This window comes from Leopardus geoffroyi, chromosome D2 (assembly GCF_018350155.1).
Source record: "Leopardus geoffroyi isolate Oge1 chromosome D2, O.geoffroyi_Oge1_pat1.0, whole genome shotgun sequence".
Classification (NCBI taxonomy): domain Eukaryota; kingdom Metazoa; phylum Chordata; class Mammalia; order Carnivora; family Felidae; genus Leopardus; species Leopardus geoffroyi.
The window spans coordinates 22,349,718-22,362,458 of NC_059334.1; the positions used below are offsets into that span (position 1 = coordinate 22,349,718).

General features: G+C 39.7%; 1 protein-coding gene across 38 annotated transcripts in view; it reads right to left on the reverse strand.

Moving 5' to 3' along the window:
• Window positions 1–12,741, reverse strand: part of ANK3 (ankyrin 3) — a 687,904-nt gene that overhangs the window by 86,899 nt on the left and 588,264 nt on the right. For 35 of the 38 annotated variants that reach the window (XM_045437484.1, XM_045437490.1, XM_045437496.1 and 32 more), the window contains one exon: window positions 11,008–11,110. In XM_045437484.1, coding sequence (XP_045293440.1) covers window positions 11,008–11,110 — 103 coding nt within the window. The remainder of the gene's footprint in view (window positions 1–11,007; window positions 11,111–12,741) is intronic. The other 3 variants (XM_045437486.1, XM_045437483.1, XM_045437506.1) reach the window with 1 other exon arrangement.

Below are 12,741 nucleotides of genomic sequence, written 5' to 3' on the forward strand. Positions count from 1 at the left end.
CCCCCCCCTCTGTCTCTCTCTCCCTTTCCCTCTCTGCCCCTCCCCCACTCACACATGCTCACGTACATGTATGAGATGCTCTTTCTCTCATAAAAAAACAAAATAAAAAATTTAAAAAATCTGGCACCAAGGCCAGTGTTGGCATGGAGTCATATTAATGTTTCTTTATAAGTATAGTAATTTCTACTTTTCTTTTTTTTTTGTATTCCATTATTTTAATTTTATTCCTTGTTTTTGTACAATAAAATCCATAATTTGCATAAGGCATGTGTTTTAATAACAGCACTGTTATTTTTTAACTTTTTAATTTTCTTATTAATTTTTTTGTATTTTATTTTAATATAATTTATTGTCAAATTGGTTTCCATACAACACCCTGTGCTCATTCCAACAAGTGCCCTCCTCAATGCCCATCACTCACTTTCCCCTCTCTCCTACCCTCCATCAACCCTCAGTTTGTTCTACTGCATTTCTGCTTTTCAAAGGACTTTCATTTATACTAGCTCATTTGTTAAAATACAGTAATCGGGAAACAGCAAAAACAACAACGTTCCAGTGCCAGCGCCAGTCCTTTACAGTTACATACACAGCATGCTTATATCAAATCAATGGAGCCCGTTCAGTTAGAAGAATGCATCTTGTAAATGTGTAGGACTTACTTGTTGACTCAAAAATGCTTAATGTTAACAAGAGCAATACCAACACTTACTGTGTGTCAACTCAATGTCAAGGACTGTCCTAGACCTTTACATTCAGGTATCCTTTGAATTTCAGAACCTCGTAGCCCTAGGAGTAATATTATACCCATTTCACAGGGTACAGAACTGAGGAAACTGAAGTTCAGAGAGAAACTTCAAAAATGTGACAACATAAAATCAACAGCCAGCACTGGGTAGCTTTAGTTAGTAGAACACTGTGTTAAGGAAAAATTCACACTGACTTAATAAGACGTTTTACTCCCACATCAAAAATGATATGAATAAGCACATCAGTTTTCATCTTGGAAATGATGTCAAGGGCCCTATTAAAATCAAAATGCAAGTTATTCAATAGAGTCCAAAGCCTGACTAATGATGATATCACAGCCTCCATGAGCTTAATACTTTCCAAAAATAGCTTCTCACTAGCCCTATTCATCAGAGGAAAGAAAAGAGCAAGTATGCACTGGCCTCACAAGAGGACATGCCCAAATGCCCAGGTCTGGAAATTAATGTCCAGGCTTGGAAGCAAAGAGGCAGGGAGCAAGAAAATATATACAAGGAAAAGAAAGAATAACCAATTAAGTTCAATATTAGATAATTCTCCAAGCTGCCAACTGTCAAAGCCCAGTGTGGGATGACAACAGTGAAGATCCTTCACTGTCAGCTCTGCTGCCCCTGGGAGGCAGCAGAAGGTAGTCCTGTAGGTTAACTGTTGGCCTTGACATGCTATTGTTCACATAACCAGGTAGACCTCACAATATCAGGTCACATGCAAAACGCAGTGCAGCTAATCTGAAAAACTGTAAACACAGTGTAATTAAGAAACACCCGGATGACAGCACCAGACTAGGAGCCCATGGAAGGAAAGGCTTACAAGAACAATTTTACCCCATGACCACAAACTAGACAGGACCAGGACAGAGGAACCCATGTGGGTGTCAGTTCCCTTAGACCAAGAGTACATGACTTGGGTTTGACTTTGGCTACTTCATGTCACGGCCCAGTGAATGACAAGTTGATCACCTCACTGAACCTCCATTTCTGCATTGGGCAACTGGTAGATAAGATTAACTGTGAGAATGGAATGGCTGAAGTATTGTGAAAGTGATTTGAAAATTTTAAATTTTAAATTTCAAATTTCTATGTAAACAAAAACACAGATAATAATAATCCTAAACTTCCCAGAATTTTTATAAGTGAAGATATTAATTTCTTAAATTGATGACATTATAGCCTTCTATGAGCTTTTGAGATAGCATATGCCTTACCAGATGAAGCAGCCTGCTGGATTAACAAATAGTGGTGTTTCGGCTATGACAAATACCTGCGTAAATGTTGACTCTCCCCATGGTGAACATGCTTTGACAGGTGTGCCATATTTGGCGTATGAGAGTGGCAGCCCAGTGGTCAGCAACAGAATGGGTCCAAACAGCCATCGGACCTAAATTCTATTCTCAGGTCTATCACCTCGTGTCACTTGAAGTGAAACTGAGCAAGTGAAATACTGCTGTCAGCTCCAGCTTCTTTGTCTGTATGTGGTAATGATAGTATCTAGTCCATAGGAAGCTGAAAGCATGACATGAAATGATCCATCATGGATCCATGTTGTGGCAGGTACTACAATAAGTATTATAAGTATTGTAATCTACAGCAAACTGAATGAAATGGCAAACTGCTATGGGTCTGTATAGACATCCAGTGCAACTAGTTGGAAATATTCTTTTAACAAATGGATTCCATCTTTAAAGACAAAAAGTCTAATCTATAGTAACTGAGAATAGAATGGTGGCTACCAGAGGCTCAGGGATGGAGGAAGAGGGGGGATATTGATAAAAGCATACAAATTTGCAGTTATAAGTTTAGTAAGTTCTGGAAGCCTAATATATAGCATGGCGACTAGTTAATAATAGTATATTATATTCTTGAAATTTGCTAAGAGAGTAGATCTCAACTACACACAAAAAGATGGTAACTATCAAAGTGATGGATATGTTAATTAGCTTGATTATGGAAATTATTTTACAAATATATCAAAACATCATGTTGTACACCTTTAAAAAATGGATTCTATAAAGGAAAACCTGATTTAATCAGAGAATAAAATGAAAACTAAAGGTTGACTAAAGCAGGTCTTTTTTTCCCCCAAAATATTTCTTTTCTTAAAGTCAACTATTGCTACACCTAAGATTTTATTTATTTATTTATTTATTTTTAACGTTTATTTATTTTTGAGACAGAGAGAGACAGAGCATGAATGGGGGAGGGTCAGAGAGAGGGAGACACAGAATCTGAAACAGACTCCAGGCTCTGAGCTGTCAGCACAGAGCCCGACACGGGTCTTGAACTCACCAACCTCGAGATCATGACCTGAGCCTAAGTCGGCTGCTTAACCGACTGAGCCACCCAGGCGCCCCCTTAAGATTTATTTTATACTAAAATACAAACCATAGAATCTGAGCTCTTTGGAACTTCCAAATCTGATTGGTTTCAAAATAATTTAGCTGTCAATTTCCACAAAAGAAGGTGAATCAAGGTCAGCATGGAAGGTGTTAACACATCAACATCTAGTTCAAGATGTCTAAACTAACTGTACCACCTTAAGTAAGTCACAACACCAACCTGTCTGCCTTAAAACAAAATGTGTAATCTTGCTGACCAATCTGTGAGAGGTGTTGAATGGATCACCTGAGAAATGCTGGCAAAGCACTCTAAAGAGAAAAAAGCAGCATATTAAATGTCACTAGTCAAAGGTGTTTATCTTCCAGGAGACTATCTCTAGCAAATCTTTAATCCCAGGCTGGCTACCTTCTGCCACCATGAACATTTCTGAAAGCCCCTTAGAATTACCTTCACAACCAGAAACAGGAAGACCAGTCTGCTGATGTGGGGGCAGGGGAGGTGCAGGAGGAGAACAGAGTGAGAGGTAGAGAAGGAAAAACTGGGTATTAGCATAACCAGCTTTTGGGATTAGGTGTTCTTCTTTTCTATTACTGAGATAATTGCCTAGGTCTTGAAGTGACAGACGTGCAATTTCTTCTGAAGAACCTTCCAATTCACTTACGACTTGCTAATATATCAAGTAGTACATAACATTTATATGACTAAATATACATGAGATTGTCCTTAGCCTAAAAAAAGACCAAGTCTAACCCAGAGGATCTGGAGTGAGTACTGGGCTGAGATAAATGAGAGAGTTACAGGGAGAGTGGTGGAAAGGATGACAGCTACTTCCAGGTATGGGGAGGCTAGAACAGGGCCTCTAACTGTGACTACGGAAGGACCTCACAGCTCCCGTTCAAACAGCCAATGCAACCATTCGCACACTACTGTAGTTAAACCTTCACTATTAGAAGCCCTGCCACTCATCCCCTTAGACATAAACCATGTGGGCAAATCTGGTATGAGAGAAGGCTGCAAAATGAAAGCAACCTCCTAAACGAGGGCCAGGGCCACACAGCTGCTCTGTATCTCTCTCTTCACAGACGTGCTGCCTCTAGATCAACAGAATTGAAAGCAAATGAAAGGCCCTCATTCCTCAGTGATCAATTAGCAAAGAATGTTTTTCTAAAAGTTTTTGCTTTAGAACACCCAAGTTTATAGCTATGCTCTTAAAAAAATCAACTGTTCTAGAGAGAAAGCATAAAACAATAGAATCTCAAGTTTGAATGGCACTTTAAGATGCTGGAAGACTTTCTATGTTGCCCTTGACATGTGGTTGTTTATGTCAGGTTTGATCGCCACAATACAAGCATATTAGTGAGGACCAAACCCCCAATTAAACTGGCTTAAGATGTTCCCAGCCCCCGAGGGATGGGAGGAAAGTGCGATTAATTCACTGGTTTATGTAGCAGGAAAGTCTGGGAAGGACTAACTTCAGGCAATGGCTGAATCCAGCCATGGCTCAAAACATGGTAGGAACTGCTTGTCTTCATGCTCCATCCTTAGCAGCTTTGGGTTGACGTCATCTTTATAGCTTAGCAACCCCAAAAAACTAAAGAAAGTCTCAACTTGGAGTCTCATTAGACTTGCCTAGATTTTATACTTTAACCTAAAGTAATCACTGTAATCCAGGAAAAAGAATGCTCTGAATGGCCAGACTGGGGCCCATCCTTAGAGAGGAAGTGATTTCTGACCCTTGTAAAGATCCATTGAGAAATGGATGGGGGAAGAGGTTTGACCATCAGATCCTGTCTCCCACCTATGAAAATTGAATGGGTGTACATAGGCAAAAACAATTCATATCCCTAAGTGATTCCTGCTCTTCTATTTTTGAATAACTACCAGAAATTCATACTGGATTAAATGTTTCTGCCTGCTGTATACATGCATCTCTTGGTCTTACAAATACTTCTAGGGTCATTCAAAGGAACTGTAATTAATTGGTTAGCCTGCAAAACATTTTAGACCACTATCATGCCTTCTACCTCATATCTATGTGATGGTCAAGTATTGCCATTCCTTTAATGATGCTTTATATGCCATAATTTTTAGCATAATAATTGTCTCCATAATTTTTATAACTTGCTTCTGAATAAGTTGTCAGTTCCCTTTAAGTCACATTAAATAAGGATTTGTTATTAGAATTAAGAATTTGTTATTAGAATAAAGAACACATGTCTGGGGGCACCTGGGTGGCTCAGTTGGTTAAGCATCTGAATTCAGACCAGGTCATGATCTCATGGTTTGTGAGCTGGAGCCCCGTGCTGGGCTCTGTGCTGACAGCTCAGAGCCTGGAGCCTGCTTCAGATTCTGTGTCTCCCTCTCTCTTTGCCCATTCCCGGCTCACATACTGTCTCTCTCTTTCTCAAAAATAAATAAACATTAAAAAGAAAATTTTATTAAAAAGAACACATGTCTCATTATAATCTTTTCTGCTAAAAAATGGGCAAAGATGATGGTATCACATCCATCTTAAAAATACCAGCAAGTATGAGATCCTGGAGGACAGAGTATAAAGTCCTAGGGCTCTTTGATGGCTTCCTTCCAACACAGAGCAACACAGATGCACAGCCGCTAAGGAAGCAGCCTGGAGCCACATGGCCAGTGACTCTGCCATTTATCACCTGTGCCCCCTGGGGTGAGTTAGCTGACTGTGCCTCAGTTTCTTCACCTTTTTAATGGAGCCAAGAAATTATCTCAAATGTTTTTTTTTGTGAAATATGAATGAGTTAATACTAGCAAAACGCTTACAATAGTGGCATATAGTAGGAGCTCAAAATGAACTGTTTTCACCATGATCCCCATAAGCATCACCACCATACCTCTTGACACAGCATCTACTAAATATTATGCCATTTACACATGAGGACTGGCTGATATGGATCACACACAGCAATTCCATAAGCCATACCAGACAGTTGCTTTCAATAATTATGCCAGAAGAAATGAAAGAACCAGTCTATTGTATTCATCCTAGACAACTGGGCTTCAATCTGGAATCATCCCTTTTCTTATTACCTCCTATTTGGAAAAGAATGTTTCCAAGCACAGATGTTGTTCCAAAACAATCTGACACACACAAGTCAGAGCTTATAAAACAAATACATTAGATGTTGAATGATCAATATACAAAAAGATCCCAACCAGAGTTGCTTTAAATAAGTGATTCTTATGCAGAGATGCATCCTAGAATCACATGTGGAGCTTTAAAAAACACACGTGTCCAGGAACCCAGCCAGGAGACTCTGATTCTATAGGTATCTTCTTTCCAAAGAGCTACTGTGATTCCAATGTGTGCCCCGATTAAGAATTCTAGTAATCTTGGGGTGCCTGGGTGGCTCAGTCCATCAAGCATCTGACTCTTGGTTTCAGCTCCAGTCATGATCTCACCGTCCATGGGTTCAAGCCCCACACTGAGCTCTGTGCTGACAGTGCAGAACCTGCCTGGGATCCTCTCTCTCCCTCTCTCTCTCTGCCCCTTCCCTTCTCACGCATGCACTCTCTCTCTCTCTTTCTCAAATAAATAAACGAGAAAAAAGAGAATTCTAGTAATCTCTACACCCAGCAAGGGGCTCGAACTCACGACCTCAAGCTCAAGAGTCACATGCTTTTGCCAAGAGTCACACGCTTTTCTGACTGAGCCACCCAGATGCTCCTTCTCCTAATTAGGAATTCTGACTAGGAATCAGGGGCTTCAGCTCTCGGTGCACTAAAAAATCCTATGCTAAGCCCCTCCTAGCCACTGAGCAATCACATTTTTTAAAGTTTTTATTCTAATTCGTTTAACATACCATGTTATATTAGTTTCAGGTGTATGATATAGTTATTCAATACTTCCATACATTACCCAATGCTCATCACCTGACAAGTGCACTCCTTAATCCCCATCACCTATTTAACCCATTCCCTCCACTGATAACCATCAGTTTGTTCTCTATAATTGAGAGTCTGTTTCCTTGTTTCTCTTTTTCTCTTTGTTTTGTTTCTTAAATCCCACATATGAGTGAAATCATATGATGAGCAATCATATTTTAAAAATTCTTTTTTTATGTTTATTTATTTGGGGAGAGAGCACAATAGGGGAGAAAGACAAAAAAGAAGGGGACAGAGGATCTGAGGCGGGCTCTGCACTGACAGGCTGACAGCAGCAAGCCCAATGTGGGTCTTGAACTCACCAACCATGAGATCATGACCCGAGCTGAAGTCAGACGCTCAACTGACTGAGCCACCCAGGTGCCCTTAAAAATTCTTTAAGATGATTCTCATGAGCAGTCAGGGCTGAGAGTCACTGCTTTAAACAATAAAATCTTCTGACAAATGCAAGGCATGATTTATTTACATATATATTTTCTGAGGCATACCTACAGGTGACTCTTGATTCCAAGGTAAAGGGAAGGTAAAAGGACAGGGAGTTCATTTCATGGATAACCCAGTATCACAGTGGCAAAAGAGTCCACTCTTGATTATCTGGGGGAGAATTAAGTGGTTTACAAACTGATCATGATTCAGGCTCAGCAGGGCATGAGGACGGGCTCACTTCTCCAAACCCCCTTCCCAGCTCTGGCCTCCACACCTGCCTTCAACAGCACAGGTTCTTAGGAACACGAGAGTAGCAGGCCTGTGCTAATTATCCTGAATCTCAACTTTACTTTCACTGTGGTTAATGTGCAAACTCATTAATCAGCAGCACAATAATAAAGAGGCAACTAACTATGCTTTGTATAGGTGAGGTCTACTCTTGTTGAAAACAAGCAACACATGGAGAGTTCATTTTTATTCATTTTCAACTTTATGTGTCCAAGCAACTTTAACTGGGCAATGATAGGGCAGTTTTAAATCTGACAGTAAGTCATGTGTCATTGCTTCCAGAATTCTAAATATTTCAGACTTCTGGCATGCTTTCAGACATAATCAATACTGTGGAGAAACTCCATTTTGAAGTTAATAAATACAGATTTAAAGGCATGATGGATACAAACTAATAATGTTTGCCACTTAATTCTGATATAAAGTCTGTGCTTTATATTAAGCATCCTTCTAAAGTAAATGCTTCTCATTAGTCTTGCAAAGTACACCTAGACCCTTCCCTTTAGCCTCTCTTTGAGGAATTAGCTTCGTCTCTCTTCTATAATAAATGAGATACCAAACACTAAATAAGTTAACACACCTCTTTCAGATTTTGTTTTCCCCTTTCCTCCAAGTTTGTATTTTGAAGGTATTCAAACAAATTAAGAAGTTGAAAAAACTATATAAGAAACACCATTTGCACTTCACCTAAATTCAACATTAACATTTTTTTTTTAATTTTTTTTTTCAACGTTTATTTATTTTTGGGACAGAGAGAGACAGAGCATGAACGGGCGAGGGGCAGAGAGAGAGGGAGACACAGAATAGGAAACAGGCTCCAGGCTCTGAGCCATCAGCCCAGAGCCCGACGCGGGGCTCAAACTCACGGACCGCGAGATCGTGACCTGGCTGAAGTCGGACGCTTAACCGACTGCGCCACCCAGGCGCCCCTCAACATTAACATTTTGCCATGTTTGCACTTGCACGAGCTCTCTCTCTCTCTACACATGTATTTTTCTTTTGGCTGAACCATTTGAAAATCAGTGGCTGACTCAATGATTACTTCATTGCTGAAAACTACAGCATGCATACCCCCAGAACAGAGACATTACCCTGTAAAGTTTCAATAATGTTGTCACTGTTAACAAAACTAACAATGATTTTCTAACAATACAGCGAGTACATTGTCAAATGTCCTCATTTGTCCCTAAAATGTCTTCATGTCATTCATACTTTTTTTTTTTGAATCTCTGGTGATTTTATTATGAAGTTGTGTGGCCAGGAATAATGTATGTGTTCCACAAGGAACACCTGTCGGATCAAGGGATTCTCTGTGGTCATTGGAAAAAGCAACTTCCTACCTCTGCAGTTATCAACTTAAGATTTATTTGTAAAGGTTTCAAGATGTCCTAAGCTCTTCTTTCCCTTGACTAGTCTAGAGAGTTGTTTGTGACATCCACAGAGGTGCTTTTCAAACTGAAGCAGCAACAAACTCAACAAGAGAACATCAGCTTTACCTTTAAAGTTCTCTTTATCCTTTCTTTTCACAAATTTTTCATTCTGATTAAAGCTACCCCTTCCAGCCTCCCTGAGTAAGCAGGTGTTGGCAGTAGCTATGAGGTAATGGTGCGAAACCCCTCAGAAGCCTGTTCACCACCTGTAGCATGGCAATCATCTACATTTTCAGGTTGATGTGCAGACATGGAGAGGTAGTGTACCTGGCAGTGGGAGTAGTGGTGATGGTGGTAGTGATGGTGAGGTCATGGTGATGATGGGGGTGATGGTCCCAATTTCAGACCCTTGCCCCCAAGTAAATATACATTCAGAAATATAAACCATCATTAGATTCAATCAAGCATTTAAGATTCCATTATAGAACTAGGCACATACTTTATGTATGACCAAAGTGTTACTGATACCTAAGGAATCTCCTATCACCTGCAATTTTGTAAGTTTTGTGGGTTTTCCTTAGTCATGGAGAATAACAGGCATGTCTACACTGGTGTTATAATATATCCACTAATGTCTCATTTCAATTGGGAACATGAAGAGATCAGAATCACCCAACCAGGATAATGACCACAGCCAACCAAGAGAGAGCACCTCAGAAAATCTCAACCAATACCTGCGCAATACCTTAACACCCAAGAGCTTAGCTCCATTATTTGAAACAAGTGCCTTCTTTAGTGCTAATACCCACTTAAACCATGACATGCTATCGCACCTATAATTATTCTACAAAGGCTGTTTGTGTCTGACAACACACTGAATGGCTACTGTATTCACCTCTGTAAAACCTGCTCACTAAGAATGTTCCAGAGAGTGTAAAGCAATAAAATATTAATTGCAGGTTCTTGTGAAATTCCATGTACATCTGAACGTCTGGAAGTCAGCATGTCCCAAACACATGGGAGTCCCTGAAATCTGACTACTGGCTACTTAAACCTCTATCTTGGTGATAATGTTACTATCACGTATTTACCTACTCCAATTTACCTTCATTGTTCAGTGAATAAGTAAGTGTAGCATGATTTCATCAATTATTTACATTGCTTGAATATGATAAGCCACCTTCAAAATTAGTTTTATGGCCCATTGTTAGCTCATGACTTCACATTTAAAATCAAGTATTGTGTGTATCAGAATAATGAATAACCCTGAGCCCATATGCAGCAGGATTGCACTGCTGGAACTTCCTGCATTAAGCCAGTATCTATTCAACCACAATGATCAGAAAGAAGAAACTGTGTGAACACCAGCAGAGATTCTGGTAGAAAACAAAATACTGTCATATCTTGAGAAGGCCCATCACAGGCAGCTTTGAAGCTAAGGGATCAAAGACTTGACCAATCTCATCTTTAACTACTTGCTAAAAACAATTCTAGCAAATTCCAGCATGCACCCACAGTTTGTTTAGGAAAATCAAACACTCATGTGGATAATGTCAGCAACTTTAGCTACCAATTATTATTAACTCTCTTCAAAAAAACTGAAATAGATTTGATCTAGAAATGAGAAAGGTATCTGTGTCATTCTTAGGACTTTCTGAGTTCCTCTCTGTGGGCTTTTGGGGATTCACCTGCAGAAGACCAGGCTATTTCTGTGTATGGCACAACTGATTTCTTTCTCCCCTCCCCCCTCTTTTTTTACAATTGATTTTTTTCCTTTTTCCCTGGCAGTACAAGAAGATTTACAAATGCAAAATCAAACATGCAGAGGTACAGATTTTGTCAAAGAGCTCAAATTCAATCACAGCAATGAAAGTTCAACAATCCAACAATATTTTAAGGAGGATGCATACCTGCTCTTTGGATGGTACAAGGAGTTCTTCAATCATCATGCTGTCCCGCGCATAGGAGCTTCTGTTCAAGGTGTACGACCTATCCGAACTGAAGGAGCGGAGGCTGTTGTATTTACAGTTAACCATTCAAGAGTGGTGGATGATGATGAGATGAACAAAATAAAATTAATGCATGCAAGTTTGAAAACAGGCAAGATGGCTAAAAATATCAACAGAAGTTGTTCTTGAAAAGACATTATCAAAAATAAAATCCCTTAAATTTGAGGAAATCTCTTAAGCTTAAACAATTTCATGATCAGATTTTGTTTAAAATTAGGCTAAATGGTGTTAAATCTGTGACAATATGAAATGAATGAAAACTCCGGATGTTTCACTATGATAGTTGAACTAACAGGGTAACTGAGGGTAACTGAGAAGAACCAGATGATTATAGATAATTTGATAGTTTAAGAGATTTTTCTATGGTAAGGCCTTATCTCAGAGTCTCCTTTATCTGTTTACCTTGTACTATTGAATGGAATTATGTCTGCTGCAAATGGGTCTGTTCATAAGTCTTTGGAAACTAGCTATGGGTTTGACCTATTAAGAGTTCTGGTTTATAGCTGTACTCATGGAAAACATCAAAAAGGAAATAGTATGACAAATATATCTTACATGATCTTTGCCATCTCTCTCGCCTTGAAAAATTCAAATTTCATGTATGGTGACCTTGTCTTTCCACACTCTACTCTTTTCTTCCTTGTGCCTTAAATTGTTCTCCTTTCTAGCTTCTTTTAAATCCTCTACACAGCCCCTGACTTTCCCAGAGTGCAAGCCCCTGATGTCCTGAAGTGCCTCTCATATACTGACCTCTAAACTAAAAGCCAATATGGAGGGCTGCAGGGGGTGGCAGCAGAAGGGAGTGAAGATGGTTGAAACGTACGAACTTCCAGTTATAAAATAAGTCGGTCCTGGGAATACATACACATCATGGTGACTTAGTTAATAATACTGGATCAAGTATTTGAAAGCTGCTAAGAGAGTGACTATGTGTGGTGATGGATGTTAACTTGATTTATTATGATCATCATTACTTTGTATACCTGAAACTAACATGTAATATGTCAATTACCTCTCAACTTAAAAAAAAAAAAAGAGTAAGGGATGCTGGGAAGCCTGCACATATGCACATAGGACATGCAGGCTGATTGGGCTCACAACTAATCTGAGCCTTGGCAGAACACCTTGTGATTAATCCTCTGCAAACAGAGGACAGAAACTCGTGGGGAGGTGTTTGAAGCCATCTGCCTCTTACCTCCCTATCCCACCTAATATGATAGGCTGTAATAAGGTAATTTTCTCATTGTCTCTTGTTTCCAATGAGGTCTGACGCTTCCTGCCCCACCCTCCTTGGAATAAGCTGCAGAGCATGAAATCACTTAGCTGCAGTCTAGAGTCGACCCCCTGCAATGCAGCATCCCACAGCATCCCACAACTACCGTAGAACCTTTTGTTCTGGTGTTGTCCTTATTGGTATGGAGGACAAAGATGGTGGGAAGTTGCTACCTGTCACTGCCCATGTAAGTAATAAACTGAATCTAAATGTAGCCGCTTGAATCTTTATCAGTAGAATCAGTAAGATGTTGGCCTTGGCCTTGGCTTGTGTAAAAGAGCAAAGAAGATGAAAAGAAGAACGGTTCCTTGCTTTGCACAAAATGACTTCTTTTCCCCAATGTTCCCTATACTAAAGATTAC